This window comes from Pleurotus ostreatus (assembly GCF_014466165.1).
Source record: "Pleurotus ostreatus strain PC9 chromosome Unknown scaffold_5, whole genome shotgun sequence".
NCBI lineage: Eukaryota > Fungi > Basidiomycota > Agaricomycetes > Agaricales > Pleurotaceae > Pleurotus > Pleurotus ostreatus.
Window position 1 is genome coordinate 2482203 of NW_023503160.1, and position 15533 is coordinate 2497735.

The window sequence follows — 15533 nt, forward strand, 5'->3', positions numbered from 1 at the left end:
AGGATATGGAAAGACTGCGGCAATATCATGACGGTGGCCACACATATACTTTCAATCAGCCTTGAATCAGCCAGCGCTTGTGCATCTCAACAGATTGTGGGCGCTGAATATGAATTGTTGACGTCTATTGGTCGAACTTTCTATCCTTCCACAGCCAACTTACAGATGTTAACTACAGTCGAGGACAATCGAACACATAGTTTGTTTTTGTACGCATCCAGAGTCCTGGAGGATTCTTTTGTACACCTTCCATATCACTGTGTCCAATCAATACGCCTGACCCGCAGATGCAACTCAACCGCCTTTCCGAGGAACATCTACTCTTCGAGCCGCAATCCGCAGCGGCATAAAGACCAAGAGAGCTTCGGGTGCATGCACAAATCCAGATGCATTATGCTGAGGTTTACTATAATATACAAATGAACACCAGAAGAACATGCATAATGTGTAAGGGAGACCGTTTCAGCAGTAATTCAAATAGATACGAAAATAGTCGTCTGAAGTCCTTGCGCGTCGAAAACTGTCAACTGTGTACTGAGTTGACTTATGCTGACGTGAGTTGCAGATTGCAAAATCCTACACATGGGATACCAATGACCAAGAGGGGGAGGTTTTAGATATCGTAACATCAAGTAATATGCACAATGGGGTGGTTTGAGTCGTTACCTCAGAAGGTCGATGCGCTGCTCAGATGATGGATAACGATACGCTACGAAGTCGCGATCTTGGTCCACCAGCTCGTCGATGGCTTTGCGGGACATCATTGATATCCTCGCCCCACTACCCTGGATGGGGTTGAACTTCGAAGCCACTGACGGAGAGCTGTTGGACACCATATCCACATGGATGTCCGAGTTCGAAGCCCCCATGGAAGGGAATTGTTGAGGCTCGTCAAATACTTTCTCTGGTGCAGTATGCCTTTTACCAAGCAGCGACGAAAAACCGAATTTGCTTTTTCGCTTAGGGGTGGCGAGCGAGGTGGGGGACTCCATGGGCCCAAGGGATCGCCTCGAGGTACCGAACTCGTCGTAATGTGGGCCAAATGATGGGTATCCTCTCAATGCTTGGCCTTGCACGGGCATCGTTTGTAAGACGAGATTGGGATGTGAGGCTGTCCCACCAAATGATTGACGGCGAACATCTGCTGTTCGGAAGGGAGCTTGAGGTGGGAGGAAATCATGTGCAGGAGCTGTACCGGGAGGTCGATAGTTCAAGCTGAAGACAGACCGTGGGCGCACGTCACCATTCATCGTGTCAGAGCGCGTCCGCGGCTCGCCGGGAAGTGGCGGTAATGATTTATCGCGGGAGATGACTGATACTGGTCGCGAGGCCGGAATACTAGGAAGCGGGGGTCGGGAAGATGGGGTATCTCCCATATGTTGTGACATCCGTCCTCGTATATCAGGTTCAGAGATGACAGAGTGGACGTTGCGCGACATGATGGTTCGCAACGATCCATCAGCGCCAACCTCATCGCCCCGCTGGTCTACGGGGAACTGCTGCATGGGTTCCTCAAATCCACCACTGATCTTCCGGGGATCAGATGAATCTAGCATATCATGACCGGATCGGCGTGAGGATACTGGGGAGGGCAATATGCTAGACGGAGCTGTGGACGGAGACATACCGGGAGACGAAGGGATACCCATCATCCTCGGCGATGTGGAGGATTGAAGTGAGGGCGTAGACGTTTGCTTAGAGCCAGTGCCAGAGCCAACTGCCACGGCGTCCCCGGGAGCTCTGTCAACCAGATATGACAGTGGTGGCGGCGGAGCCAGCGGTGTGTCGTCGTCCTGGCGGTCAGCGGAGAGAACGCCTCGCGAACGTGATGAGTCGTGTCTGTTTGATCCAGTAACGATTCGCCATATCTTGGCTAACCCAGTCTTCTTCTTCTTCGGCTTTTCATCGAGCATCGGCTGTATTGAAGAATCGGCTTCTGTCGAAGGCCAGATGTGGCTCCTACGAGTGGGCGTATTAAGGTCAATAGGGGAGGGCGCATAAGGGTGACGTTGGTCTTCGCGTGCGAGCGCGACACTAAGAGACGTCCATCAATACAATTGCGTTTCTCTCGTTCAGGAAGAACATACTGCATATTGACCACGCTTCCGGACATGATTGACATACCAGACGGCGCCAGACTGTCTTGGCTCCTCCAACCTGTGAGATTTTTGAACCCAAGGAACCTGGGTCGCCTTGAGGAAGCGGCACTCATGCTATGTGCATCAGAGAATGAGGCTTGTGAGTAGGCACGGGGTATATCGGGTCTTGGGCTTCCAGGTACTCCGTCGAGTGGCGCGGTGAGGACGCTCGTAGGTCTGCCAATGGAGCTACCAGTCATTTGCGAGTATCTTGAGTACGGTCTGTGCTGTCCGAAAGTAGCGCTATCCGGCAGAGGACTAGCAGGATATGAGGTGACCGAGTACAGCGACGTTACATCCATGCCTGAACTGCGCGAGCCCTTTCTTGCTCGTTTCTCTTCCTTCCTACGCCGCTCCCTCGCTTCGCGTTCTTCCTTACGCACATCGACGTGTTCCATGATCATGCCATTTTCCAGAAGAGTGATCTCTCTGGACTGACTGCGGCCGTGGACATCATGCGTGTAGGTAGGATTGTTATGGGCGTACGCAGCAGGAGAGTACGGAGAGGTAGGAATAACAGACACAGGCGGTTTGATGCGCACACCGCCCGCGTCGTCTCCTGGGAGAGCAGCCGAGCCAGTATCATAAGCAGACCGCCGAAGTTGAGAATATGTATCTCGCATGCGATTGTCGAGTTGCTTGGATTCCTGCATGGCGCGGGCATGAGCGATGGCTTCGGCCTCCAGTAGACTTCGTTGAGCAGTAACATATGTGGTGAGGGTTTGTTGGCGAGAGGCAGGCTCCCGTGGATTCTATGAAAAATGTTACACGAGTTGAAAATACTGGGATGCAGCGTCGCGCACCATTGTTAACCAGAGTCTAAGATTTTGTTCCGTGAGCCGTCCGCCTCGAGCTCGAGGCCTGGGTGGCGCCGAGTTGTCTTCGACGCTACCTCGACTTGACCCATTGGATAAACCGTGTACGTCCTCCTCAAGCTCCCTACGAAGTAGTTCACGATAGTGTACGTCGCTTTCCCGTTCCCATACCCCCGAACTCGTTACGTCAACATCGGCCATGTCCTGGTCACGCATAGCACATTCTACGCAGACTTCCTCTTGCACGGGCACTCGTTGGGGTTGAATGGGTTGCAGTGCGGGCTGAAGTGTAGCTTGAGGAGAACTTGAAGGCCGGTAAGCTGTATTGCCTGCGTTGGGGGCGGAGACGTAGGTAGGTTGCTGTGCGTAAGCACGCATGTTAGGTGAGATGGGCGGAGAGTACGCAGGAGAGGCAGAAAGGGGCAGGAAAGGAGACGGAGACCCTCCGTTTGCGTTGGAGCTGGCGCCGGCGGCAAGTGTAAGAGAGGGGTGGCGAGGAGATGAGGGTTGAAGGGAAGGTCGGTCGGACACGCTGAGGCGAGGCGCCATGCTGCCATTCCGCGGCTGCGATTGTGAACTAGGAGTGGCTTCTAGCATTTGAGCAGGCGAACCGGATCTGTAGCCGTCCAAGCCTCTTGATGCTGTTCGCTCAATCTCTGGCATGCCTGCTCCTGGTGGCAGACCATACGAGTTGGCAATTTCCGTACGAGATGTTCCCTGCGGTAGGGTCTGAGATTGCTGTGACACAGTTCCCAACGATCGCAAGGACTGTATATCTGCCGTTGGGGCAGCGCCGCTCGCTGAACTTGTATTTCGAAAGAGATTCCGTGACTGGAAAAGCATCGGCGGTGATGATGGAGGCAAGGATTGGTTCAGCGACTGGGGTGATTGGGGACGAGTATCGGCTTGGCCTTGAACGACGGTCGAACTCGCTGCGTCGCCTGTCGTTGGTCGCCCATCCCCTGATTCTTGCTCGACGTTCCGCTCTCTGGGCCCAACCGGCTGCTCTCCGTATTCCTTTCGCAACTGTGACACACGCGATGGGCGTCGTTGAATGTCCCCGTTTCTGATTGAGGGAGGCTTCTGGGACTCCCATTCAGCAGGCTCTGTAGACCCGAGCAACATGGCGCTGGTTCGTCGAATGGACGGGGTGGCCAGCGAGGGGTAGCGATCATCCCGGAAATCAAGGTCAGACATGAGAGCCTGCGAGTGCGCACCGCTTGGGCCAGCGATGCCACGGGATTGGTCCGAAACGAACGTCGTTGCCATCGTGGCGAGCGTTGGCCGGCGCAACTACAAAGACGTGCGGTCTTGAGAGCGAGCAGGAAAAGAAACAACGAGGCCTCCAATGTGGTGGTGGTCGGCACAAAAAAGGTTGTGAATAGGAAACAGAAACAGTGCAATGTGATATTGGGCGGAATGGGTGTTGGGCGAGGAGAAGTGTGCCCGTGACCGTCCAGACGCAAAAATGTGGGGTATCGAGGATGTCCGCTGCAAAGGTCCTCTTGAAACGGTACTCCCCTCAAACTCGGGGCATTTGATGGTGTAAAAGATGAAGCTAGCCTTCTCTAAACGGAATTACGGTTCTTCTCTGTCGACCGTGCGATGCAAACAAAGATATAGAAGCTTCTCACTCAAGTACCAGCACCTGGATCAGGCCCCGCCAGGGACAAACAAGCCTGACACAACTGACACGCTGCTGATCATGCATTGATCTTTCAAATGGCTATGAACTCTCAAAACTACGCTACAGCCTCTAGAGTAGACTATAATTACTTTCGGTACCTAAATTCCCTCATGAGAACCACGAAATCGGTAACGAATGAAAAACACTGACCAGAGGACTCCCTTTCGACTTCTCCTCATCTTACGCTGGAGCTGCAACATACCGTATAGAAGGGCTTCGGCCGTAGGAGGGCAACCAGGCACATAGATATCCACGGGAACGATACCTGCACCATCTGTTTAGTACTCAAAAGCTCCGAAAGAAGTAGAATAACGTACGGTCGCATCCTCTGACGACGGAATACGAATAGTGATAATAGCCACCGCCATTTGCGCAAGAACCCATGGAGACAACCCATCCTAGGTGGTGAATTAGCTGTCGAGCTCCAGAGCGGAAGAGTGAAGGTATGCCTACTTGGCTCGGGCATCTGGTCGTACACCTTTCTCAAGGCAGGCGCCATCTTGTTGGTGAGTGTTCCAGCCACTATCATGATATCACTTTGGCGAGGGCTGGCACGGAAAATAATACCAAGTCTGTCTTGGTCATAACGAGCAGCAGCCATATGCATCATTTCTACGGCACAGCAGGCAAGTCCTGTGAACAGGGAAGATCTGAGAACAATGAACTGTGATGGGAATTCTTGACGAAACTTGCCGAAGGTCATCGGCCACATTGATCCTTGCCTCGCCCAGTTGGCGACCTTGTCCAGGGTAGAGAGCACATACTCTACGAAAGGAGGTTATTTCCGATACACAAAGATTGTCGAGGCCAACGCACCAGCCTTGTTCTTGGGATGTTCCAAACTATATTGGTTGGAGTCACGGTTTGCGAGTGCGGTCATAGGCTCGGTCGCTGATGTTGTACTGGAAGGGATTGGGGCCGACACTGGCCGCGAAGGCGACGGGGATAACGCAGCAGCTGTGAGGTGGAACGAACGAGAACCTGTGCAGACGCTTAAGGCGGTGTGGATGGGCCCCGAAGTAACATCACTGACCAGTATGCCCAGCCACGACGGCCTCCCTCAACATTGAGCTCCTCGCACTCTTAATAGCTGCAGAGTGTCAACAAACCAATGGAAAGCAAGCCGAAACGATGCAGAATTGTGGCTGTAAGCAACAGCTTCGGCGTCTCATTCAAGTGCAAACCACGCACCATTTGATGCCCTCAATATTGAGGTCAGCGACATTTTCGAGACGAATGGTGCGGAGGAGGAGCAGGTGAAGTTAGGGTGAATTGCACGCTCACCGATTGGTTGGTCAAAATCGGAGTGATATTAAGCGCCAAGATTAGATAAGCCACAGTATGATTATCTGATAAGCACTGCTCTTACTCTTGGACTTTCATGTCTGTCACCGTCTTCCCAGACGAAGTTCTTCTCCTGATTCTTGCCGACCTACTCCCAATAGATGTTGTGCATCTTAGTCAGGCATGCAACTTACCGCTCATTTATTCCAATATTAACCACTCCCCAGGTGTCTAAACGTTTTAACGAACTTACGAAGGATAGCAGGCTATGGGGGGATGTCTACAGCAACACGCCCCTTCCTGTGACACCCAAGCATCAGGTCCATCCTCGCGAGGCAAAGGACAATATTGTCAAGTCATATACATTAGACAGATACCTTAGGAATGAGATGTCTCGCGGACCTCAACCTTTGGTAACAAGTCTCGTTGGAGAGGTCCACCACGGCCAAAGAATCGAAGGATATCAAGTGATATGGGAGCGTTACTTGCTACTGATGAAATCCGACGTAATTCGTTGCTACGATCTGGATGGTTTGGTCCCGGGCAAGACGGAACCAATTTGTGAAACCCAATTACCTCCTGGAACGTTATACAGCTCCATTTTATCTCCACACAAGATCAACTCCAACGGCATCATCAATGGCTACTTATACTTTGGAGTTCCGACGAAAACATCTATGTGCGTCGTACCCAGTTTTCACCGGTGTGGACATGATAGAGGCAACATCAGGTTACTGTATAGATTCCTAATGCCTCATCTTACTTCCTCGCCTCCGTGCATCGAATTCGACATTGAGATTGGTCAGGGCGCGCAATACCACACACTTGCCACAGGTCATGGCTACATCCTTTACACGGCAGTGGGCACCAACGCCCTTTATTTATTCTCTTTCATAACCCGAGAGGTGTACAAGCTCCAACACATATCTGACGTACGTTACATTGCCACGGATCTCCTTTCAAGCCGACATCTGAGTGGTTAAATAGGCCTCTATCTTCTTGACATTCGAAATCACCCCGCGACACGTTATCGGAGGCGGTTACTTCGGACACCTCACCACCAGGATATACGCTTGGGTCTTACCGCACCTAATGACAATACCGCTCCCCCCGCTCCTTCCTCAGAAGCACACCGAAATCCGGAAAGAGAGCTATAGCTTTCAGGTAGTCCATTGGTACCTTTCAGATTACAGCAAAGTGATCTTCATCCTCACTTCTCCTGCAAGCGATGTTTACACGACGGAAGGAGATGAACCGGCGTTCCTTGCAGTCTACGGAGCCAAGATCATTGACGAAGCGGACAAAATCGAAATCGAGCGCCTGACAGAGGGACTGCTTAGTACCTCATCATACTCCTTAACGATAACGTCCATGGCTAGCGGCTTCGCCAATCTTTATTTAATGTCAACCCGCACCATGAACCCCACTCTCTTCGTGTTTCGGCTGGAACCAGGAGGTGGAGATACAGCGCTCGACAACCAGACGGATTGGAAAATGACCCTTATCAAAGAAGTGCAGTTCAGACTCGACGCCCAAGGTATGGTAGACTTCTTCTGCGACCCATACAAGGGGCGGATGTATTGGCCCCTTGCAGATTCTAGTATTTTGAAGCTGGACATCCTTGATGTCCTCGATGAGTAGGTGTAGAATGTATCATTCGAGATCAATCCGGTTCAGCGGTGAATACCTGCGATCCCTATGGACCGGAAGGATTTATACTTTCTCGCCGTCCCCCAATGAATGGAACCAGAGTATCAGGACAAATTGCGGACAGACGAACCAACTCCGGTAAAAGAATAAACGTCTTCCAAGAACTACACGACATTTAGAGTACCCGAGTGCGTTGGCTCGCTTCTCAAAAAGTTGAACGGTCATTTCTATTATGAACTAGTCACCCTGGAGAGTGAAACTCCTTTCAGATGGAGCCAACGACGACTCGCTTCTAAGTTACTGAGCGACTACAGAGACGCTAACCATGATCCCAGCTCTTTATTTACTTCGTCTTTCCTTTCCAATTGTACCCAATGACCTGAGTCGAACTCGCGAACCGTGACGTTCGAGCATGCATGCGTCGTGGCCGGTGTTTGCAGCTTGGGCAGGCAAATGGCATCCCTTCTCGTCGCGCCGAAAAACACGGGCTTCGAAACCGCGGGAGATCGAACTGGTATATCTGCACATAGCTACATATGATGATATACAAACGATACAGGCAGACATACCCTTGTCGTCGTCACTTTGGATCCCGCTCGTGGTAACCTTATACCAACAGGTAGGCCCCGTCAAACCGCCCTTGCGAAGTTCGCCGCTGTGGATCTTGCGTTCCTAGTAAACGATGCACAGGTGAAAAATCTATCAAGAAGGATATGAAATAGAGCTGATTACCTCCTCGGTGATCCACGAACCAACGGCAGTGGTCCTTCCAGACTCTATCCAAGCACGAAGAGTTCCGGTTGGCGCCATATCAGTGATCCATAAACTAGGATCCTCTGGGTACAGGATGCTGAAGAAAGAGTCAAACTAATACTTGAGGATCAGTGTGGTCGCATCATGAAATCAAATACTGCCTCACATTCTTCTCAATGAGTTCAGGGGCATCTGGCGCCGAAAAGAACTTCCAGTAACCGAACAGTTCGTATCCGGCCACTTTCTTGGTGTATTCTAAAAGTTTCTCCAAATCGAAGACAGGGCGAGGAGGGGAATACCCCACGGCGAGCAAGGCGAAGGCAATAAACCGGTCTTCATACAAATCCGCCAACCTAGATGTAATTCCAGAGCCCCTGAGACGATGATTAGATCCCAGCGTCAGGGGGAAAGAGCTTGAATCTACCAATCATGGCCAATAACAATGCACTGCTTGTCAACGCCCTCTGCGTCGAGCAATTCGACGAGGTCCCTGCTGATAAGGGACTTCCTATATAACTCGACATCAGTAGGAATGGAGGTGCCCCCGTAGCCTAGCATGTCCGGTACAATCAAGCCGTATCCCAGGTCCTTGAAGTAGGCCACCTGGTGGCGCCAATCGTACGACGTCGACGGAAAGCCGTGCAAAAAGAGAAGGTATGGTTTATCTTGCAGCGGTGGTACTGCAAGGTAGTGATAGTTGAGTCCTCTCGAGGTCTTGAAGTCTTTGTACAAGCTGGGGTCCATAGCTGAGTATGAGAATGAATACTATGCTACATCGTCTGCTCTTATATTCTGAGAGGCGCGATGATACGTGATCGTTACGGAACTTACCCTCCATGGGAAATGCTATAAATTGGAGCCCACAAGTGCCCGTGCGGAAACTGGACAACACCGAAGCAATACATTATAAATTCGGGATTCCCGTAGAAGCTACCCAAATGGTCAAGTTATGCTTCGTGCTGTGAAATCATTGCCGGCAAGTTACAAAGCACTCGTCCTCATACTGATTGATGACTCGGTTCTCGAACTTCTCAAGGTTTCGTGTAAGGCTGTAGATGGCCATGGCATGGTGGGGATCCCACCAGTCGTGACTAAGTGATATATCATCAACGACAGGCCAAAAAATACATGGTTGCGACATCATCGTATATTTGGCATACCGCGGAGGAAATTCGAAGCACGATCAGGGTAAGTGCAACGTCACCGAAGAACAAGTCCAGCCAATTGGCGTGTCGGTCCCCGTCTGCAAATATACACTGTAGAATAACGGATTGCCGGACCCACAAGCCAAGAAATTGAGTTGACGGGGATCAGTCGTGATGATCGTATCGCCCTCAAGGCCCCAGTTCGTCGTCGTCGCTGTAGCACTTAGGGTTAAAGCCTTATACGACAACGTGCTGTTTTGAAGGTTGAGGTATAAACTACTACCGTCGGCATTGTTCAGAGTGATAGTCGTGTCGATGGTGAAACGCGCAGAGGAGGACTCGGGCCCAAGCATTGGAACATCGCCTATACATTTAAGCTTAAGTCATTTTCTTTGAAGCCACAATAAGTACATACTGATATTCTGGAGGTAAAAATGGAAGACGGGGTCCTCGATGGCGCGAATCTGAGTACCTGGTGCAGGTTGTGGAGCTGCAGGGAGGCATTGCGAGTGGTCTGGTAGCGCAGATGCATGAGTCTCAAATATGCGACTAGGCACTATTGCCAGGCACTTACACGGGTTTGAGAATATACAGTCATATCCTGCTACGCAAGTGGTTGGGCCTGTCCTAGCAGAGAACATCGATGAATGTCGAAGGACGCGCGGTAAAAGCAGAAGCTTGCCATCCGATACCGCCACACTGTCCCCATGCTGGAGATTGAGCCGCGACGTTTAGGACGAAAGCATGGAGTAGAGTCACAATAAGCGTTAACGAGGGCATCATGTATTCGTTGCAGTCCTTGGCTCATTGAACGCGGCTTTATAAGTCGCACCTATAAGAGAGGGCAACGGCAGTTATAAAGGTCTATAGAAGCTAAACATCACCGATGACAGGCTTCCTTGATCGCGTTTAAGAGGGTGTTGATAACACGCCGAGTCGCCACCGAAGATTGGGAGCCCTGTAACTTGACTTCCAATGTGTATCGATGATGTTGCACGGATTGGGTTGGTATGCTGGGTGCCCTGAGCCTAAGACTGGCCAGAGACCAAGCAGATGATTTGAGTCAGATTGGAACATCGTCCAGCCTAACAAGACAAAGCGAGGAGCCTCCGCCAAAGGACACGAAGATCCGAATGCTGTTGTGAGCGTAATTTACTTCTGCAGGACCAGACAGAGAGAGAACTTCGTTCCGAATCAGCATTTTGCTGTATACCATAGAAATCAATGCCGGTCGGACATATACGTTCCAATAGCCATAGCAGTACACTTTGCGTTACCTTATACTACAGCATCGTGGTCAGATATACATATATATCAGCACAAACACGGCAAATGCATTGTAACCGAGGAGCAAGTCTTGCCAGCTGGCAAGTCGTTCCCAGTCTGCAAGTATACATCGTAGAACGTCGGATCGCTGGATGCACAGGCCAAGAAATTGAGTAGTCGAGGTGCAGTGGTGATGATCGTATCTCCTTCGAGGGCCCAGTCGGTGGTTGTCGCCGTGGTGCCCAAGGTTAAAGCCTTGTACGAGGCCGTACTGCTTTGGTCAACGTTGAGGTATAATTTGGAGCCGTCAGCACCGTTCAAGCTGATGGTGGTCCCAATCGTGAAACGACCTGATGAAGACTCGGGACCAAGCATTGGAGCACCTCCTACAAGTACCGCCGCAGGTGAGCTTATATATGAAACCCAAGTCGCACGACGTACCCTTATTCTGGAGGTAAAAGTGGAAGACAGGGTTCTCAACAGTGCGAATCTGAGACCCTGTTACACCTGGCGCACTAACGGTGGTCGAAGATGGGACGGAAGGAGTTGAGATGGGAGTGGTCGGTGTGGGAGTGGTCGAGGCTGGCGGCGCAGTTCCCGGAAGGCACTGCGAGTAATCTGGTAGAAGCGTGCGCGTGAGTGATGATACCTGTGAGTTTCGCCTATTCTTACATGGATTAGACACCGTGCAGGCGTATCCAGACACACAAGTGGTCGCGCCGGACCTAACAGAAAAGCGGCTACTTTAATAGAGATGAAGGAATGGCATGAACATACTCACCATCCTATGCCACCACATTGTCCCCACGCCGGAGACTGCGCAGCGACATTGAGAACGATAGCCGGTAGCAAAGCAAAAAGTATCGGCGCAAGCATTCTTTAAACAAAAGGAGACAACATCGATGCGGCATTATATCTGCACCGGGAATATAAGAGGCTAAACATCGCATTATTTCGCTAGTAGGCTTCCTTCTATTGCGGGGAACATCGTTTATGAGAATCAGCCTCCGAGTCGTCGCCGAAGATTGAGCGCGTCGGTCGCGTCGCTGCGCACTGTTGATGATCATCGAGCTGGAGCACGGCTCGTGGCACTGTTAGTGGCGATGCCTGGCGGCTCCAAATACATCACTCAGGGTCACCTTTGGGCCCTGACCAAGGCTATCCCTGGAGCTGCAACGCATGATCACCAACATTCATGGCATCGACCTATGAAGCACTTCCAACGACAGATATCGATGGCCAAGAGCCAGATACGGCCATCGCACGGGAAAAGCCACCCGCAGAGCGACCAGGATTCTTCTACCGCTCTAGGAAACGGCTCGTATTCTTCTTCTTGCTGTGCTTCGTCGCATTTGTGTTTTACAAGGCTGGGCAGTGGTCTGTCAGCGTCGTGACCCAAATCAGAGAAGACGGAACTGCGGCGGACAAGCCCGAGGATCTTGAAATTAACCTTGATAAAGGCCACAACACGACTCAAGTTCCAGAAGAACAACCACAAATGGCGGGCAAGAAATACAGCGTTGGATAGTGAGTATCCCATTCTATTGACGATATATCTCATAAATTGGGCGCAGTTTTGTGAACTGGGGCATCTATGGCCGCAAGTTTCCCCCTTCTTTGATCCCAGCTCAGGACCTCACGTACGTACCAGTATCTTTGTGAACAGCGCGCATATGCCAACTTCTCGTGGCAGCCATATCCTTTACGCATTCGCGGATATCAATCCCGAGAGTGGCGAGGTCTTCCTGTCAGATAAATGGGCCGACCAAGATATACATTATCCAGGCGATTCCTGGAACGACCAGGGGACAAACCTATACGGCAACTTCAAAGCTATCTACAACCTCAAGAAGAAGCACCGTCACCTCAAAGTCCTCCTCAGTATCGGTGGTTGGACTTACTCACCAAAGTTCCATAACATGATCGTTTCCAAGTCCCACAGAGAGACTTTCGCTTCGTCTGCTATCAAGCTTCTTGAAGATTACGGGTTGGATGGATTGGACGTCGACTATGAGTATCCCCAGAACGATGCGCAAGCTGAGGGATACGTAGAGTTACTCAAAACAATGCGACACGGCCTAGACAAACACGCTCAAGAGAAAGGCGCGAATTATCATTTCCTCCTCACTGTGAGTACTGCTTCCAACGCTTCGCCGTACACCAAACCGACGGTTGTATAGATTGCTGCGCCCTGCGGCCCATCCAATTATGAGAAGCTCCACATAGGAAAAATGGATCAATACCTCGACTTCTGGAACATGATGGCATATGACTACTGTTGGTTATATGTCCTTCCTGTTGAATTGATGCTCACTTCATTCTTGCAGCTGGTTCATGGGACCAAATTTCTAACCATCAAGCAAATGTATACGGTGGCCCAATTAGAACATCCACCGCTCTCGCCTACTACGAAAGCCACGGGGTTCCACGTTCGAAGATGGTCTTAGGCATTCCCCTGTATGGTCGTTCCTTCCTCAACACCAATGGCCCTGGCCATCCGTTCAGCGGTGTCGGCCCCGGCAGTTGGGAACAAGGTGTTTACGATTACCGTGCGCTCCCGCTCCCACATTCCCAAGTTCACCTTGATCACGCCGCCTTGGCAAGCTGGGCTTTCGATCCTGCGAAGAAAGAGATGGTCAGCTTTGATAACGAGGATGTTGGGGCTTGGAAGGGGGGATACATCAAGCATGAGGGGCTTGGGGGCAGCATGTTCTGGGAATTGAGCGGTGATAAAGGTTCCAACAGAGAAGGAATGGAAGGAGGTCAAGGTAAAGACCCTCAGCCTGGACGCAGTTTGGTGAGGGTTGTGAAAGAAGCCATGGGCGAATTGGACGATAGCCCTAATTGGCTACACTATGAACGCAGTAAATTTGATAACATGAAGGCAGGTATGCCTTAATCACCTCTCCTTCCTTCGTACACTTTTGCATTCTCATTCAATCATTTGCACTCGCGGACAACTTCAACCATGGACGACATATTTGTATTATATCGATAACATCCTCGTAATACAAACACTCTATTCGACCAATCTAATTAATGGATGTGTTGGAATATTATCTATAAATATAAGTTCACCAGTCCTTCTGCATCCATCTACGTTGTGCGTTTGAGTCATTTCCGCTTCCATCTGTGGGTGGGGGCGCGGGAGGGGTGCTTGTGTCTCCTCCATCTGACCCGTCTCCCATATTCCCAGTAGTACCCTCGGGTGGTGGCACCTGTGTCCCGTTTCCGTTGCGACAAGGCGGGACATTATCACCGACAGGGGGCATAGGAGGCATAGGGGGGCCTATTCAGCAAAATAATCAACGGGGTATCCCACAGGACCACCTTTCGATGACTTACCTTGCCCGTCCGATGGATCTCCTGAGCCATTCGTACCGTCGGGTGGAGGACCTTGAGGAGGTGCGTTTGGTGGGGAATTTACTGCGCATGGGCAAGGCTCCGTGCTGTTCATCCCCCCATCGGGATTCTGGGTAGGTGCTCCCGGAGGGGCATCACCCATACCTGGAGCCATGGGAGGAGTTTGGGCGTCTGGTGGTGGTATATCATCCGGAGGACATTCAGGCAAGTCTTCCTCGTCATCGCAGTCTTCCTCAGGCGGAGCATCCGTATTTGGGGGAGGTGGAGGAGGGATATTGTCCGGAGATCCCTGGGGCGGTGGTGAGTCTGTATTCGGGGCAGGCATGTTCCCTGGAGTGGAGTCGGGCGGCCCGCCGCCGCTTGAGTTTGAATCGCCTTCGTCACAATCTTCACCGTTAGACGGCGGGGGTGGGGGACTTTGCTTGTCTGGCGGAGAGCCGGGCGGCGCACCGCCGCTTGCGTTCGAATCGCCTTCGTCGCAATCATCACCGTCGGGTGGTGGGGCGTCAGTGTTCGACGGCGGAAGGGGAGGTTTGTTGTCTGGGGACCCTTCAGGCGGTGGCGAGACACCCGAGCCCGAGCCATCATCATCATCACAGTCCTCTTCAGGCGGGGCGCCTGCATTCGGGGGAGGAACCTTATCGGGGGATCCTCCAGGCGCTGTGGTGGTAGAGTTTGCGTTCGGATTGTCATCACAATTCTCAGGCAGTGGTTCTGGGAGGGCGCCGGTGAGTGGGGACGGGGACAGATTGTCAGGTGGCGGTGGTGGTCCACCACTATATGAGAACAACATCAGAATACGTTTCGACACGGATGAAACAGTGAACCCACCTCATCAATGAACTGTACATCGCCTCCGTCTGGTCGGGAGGCACCATTCGTCTTTGCACAATCTGGATGTTACGACCATAGCTAGTGAATAGCATTGTGGGTTAGTACTAATTATAGACGTAAGCATATTAGCAACGGCGCGCACCCAATAGGAAGTGCGGCGGCTTGCTCTGCACATGCAAGCACAGACAACACAAGGAAGAGGGTGGAAAACTTGGTAGACACCATCGTCAAGATGTTCTATTGAAAAGGTTAGGAAGTCGTGAACGAAGGAGGTGGAGGGAGTGGGGACGTCAAAGTCAACCAGGACTTTGGGGGGAAGGCGAAGGGAGTGAGACACAGCTACAGATAGCGGCCAAATTGGCCTCTCTTATATGTCGTAGGAGAGGATGGGCGCGAGGACTCCAAGGTACCATAGTGATCATGGTGGGCCATTCCACTACAATCAGTGTAGCGATAGATGGAGTAGCGAAGTGTATGAGATGTGAAGCTTGTCGCAAAATGTCGCCGAGATGCCAGGACGTTTCCCGCGCAGCATTGGCGAGTACGGGCAGGCGCAAACTCTGGCCGTGTAACGAAAACACTAAGGCCCAAGGCCTGA

The 15533-nt window shown here is 51.5% G+C and overlaps 7 protein-coding genes across 7 annotated transcripts; 2 read left to right on the top strand and 5 right to left on the bottom strand.

Moving 5' to 3' along the window:
* Positions 1-662: 662 nt before the first annotated feature.
* PC9H_007926 (uncharacterized protein) lies at positions 663-4222 on the bottom strand (the record flags this gene model as incomplete). The annotated part of the gene is made up of 3 exons (XM_036777449.1): positions 663-2034; positions 2088-2890; positions 2942-4222. 3 exons carry the CDS (start codon positions 4220-4222, stop codon positions 663-665), a joined length of 3456 nt encoding a protein of 1151 aa, XP_036631069.1.
* Positions 4223-4725: 503 nt separating this feature from the next.
* NDUFS7 (NADH dehydrogenase Fe-S protein subunit 7 ndufs7) lies at positions 4726-5707 on the bottom strand (the record flags this gene model as incomplete). The annotated part of the gene is made up of 7 exons (XM_036777450.1): positions 4726-4738; positions 4791-4905; positions 4958-5038; positions 5094-5273; positions 5334-5405; positions 5457-5621; positions 5674-5707. The coding sequence occupies 7 exons, from the start codon at positions 5705-5707 to the stop codon at positions 4726-4728; spliced, it is 660 nt and encodes a 219-aa protein (XP_036631070.1).
* Positions 5708-6021: 314 nt separating this feature from the next.
* Positions 6022-7565, top strand: PC9H_007928 (uncharacterized protein; the record flags this gene model as incomplete). Its single annotated transcript, XM_036777451.1, has 4 exons — positions 6022-6090; positions 6152-6603; positions 6667-6856; positions 6912-7565. 4 exons carry the CDS (start codon positions 6022-6024, stop codon positions 7563-7565), a joined length of 1365 nt encoding a protein of 454 aa, XP_036631071.1.
* A 317-nt stretch (positions 7566-7882) lies between these two features.
* On the bottom strand, positions 7883-9071 carry PC9H_007929 (uncharacterized protein; the record flags this gene model as incomplete). Its single annotated transcript, XM_036777452.1, has 5 exons — positions 7883-8094; positions 8144-8246; positions 8307-8441; positions 8494-8701; positions 8752-9071. The coding sequence occupies 5 exons, from the start codon at positions 9069-9071 to the stop codon at positions 7883-7885; spliced, it is 978 nt and encodes a 325-aa protein (XP_036631072.1).
* Positions 9072-9510: 439 nt separating this feature from the next.
* PC9H_007930 (uncharacterized protein) lies at positions 9511-11614 on the bottom strand (the record flags this gene model as incomplete). The annotated part of the gene is made up of 4 exons (XM_036777453.1): positions 9511-9836; positions 11180-11356; positions 11411-11463; positions 11520-11614. 4 exons carry the CDS (start codon positions 11612-11614, stop codon positions 9511-9513), a joined length of 651 nt encoding a protein of 216 aa, XP_036631073.1.
* A 319-nt stretch (positions 11615-11933) lies between these two features.
* Positions 11934-13637, top strand: CTS1 (Endochitinase 1; the record flags this gene model as incomplete). Its single annotated transcript, XM_036777454.1, has 5 exons — positions 11934-12265; positions 12313-12378; positions 12432-12867; positions 12919-13015; positions 13066-13637. 5 exons carry the CDS (start codon positions 11934-11936, stop codon positions 13635-13637), a joined length of 1503 nt encoding a protein of 500 aa, XP_036631074.1.
* Positions 13638-13812: 175 nt separating this feature from the next.
* PC9H_007932 (uncharacterized protein) lies at positions 13813-15160 on the bottom strand (the record flags this gene model as incomplete). Its single annotated transcript, XM_036777455.1, has 4 exons — positions 13813-14027; positions 14084-14877; positions 14933-15013; positions 15078-15160. The coding sequence occupies 4 exons, from the start codon at positions 15158-15160 to the stop codon at positions 13813-13815; spliced, it is 1173 nt and encodes a 390-aa protein (XP_036631075.1).
* Between the last annotated feature and the right edge of the window lie 373 nt (positions 15161-15533).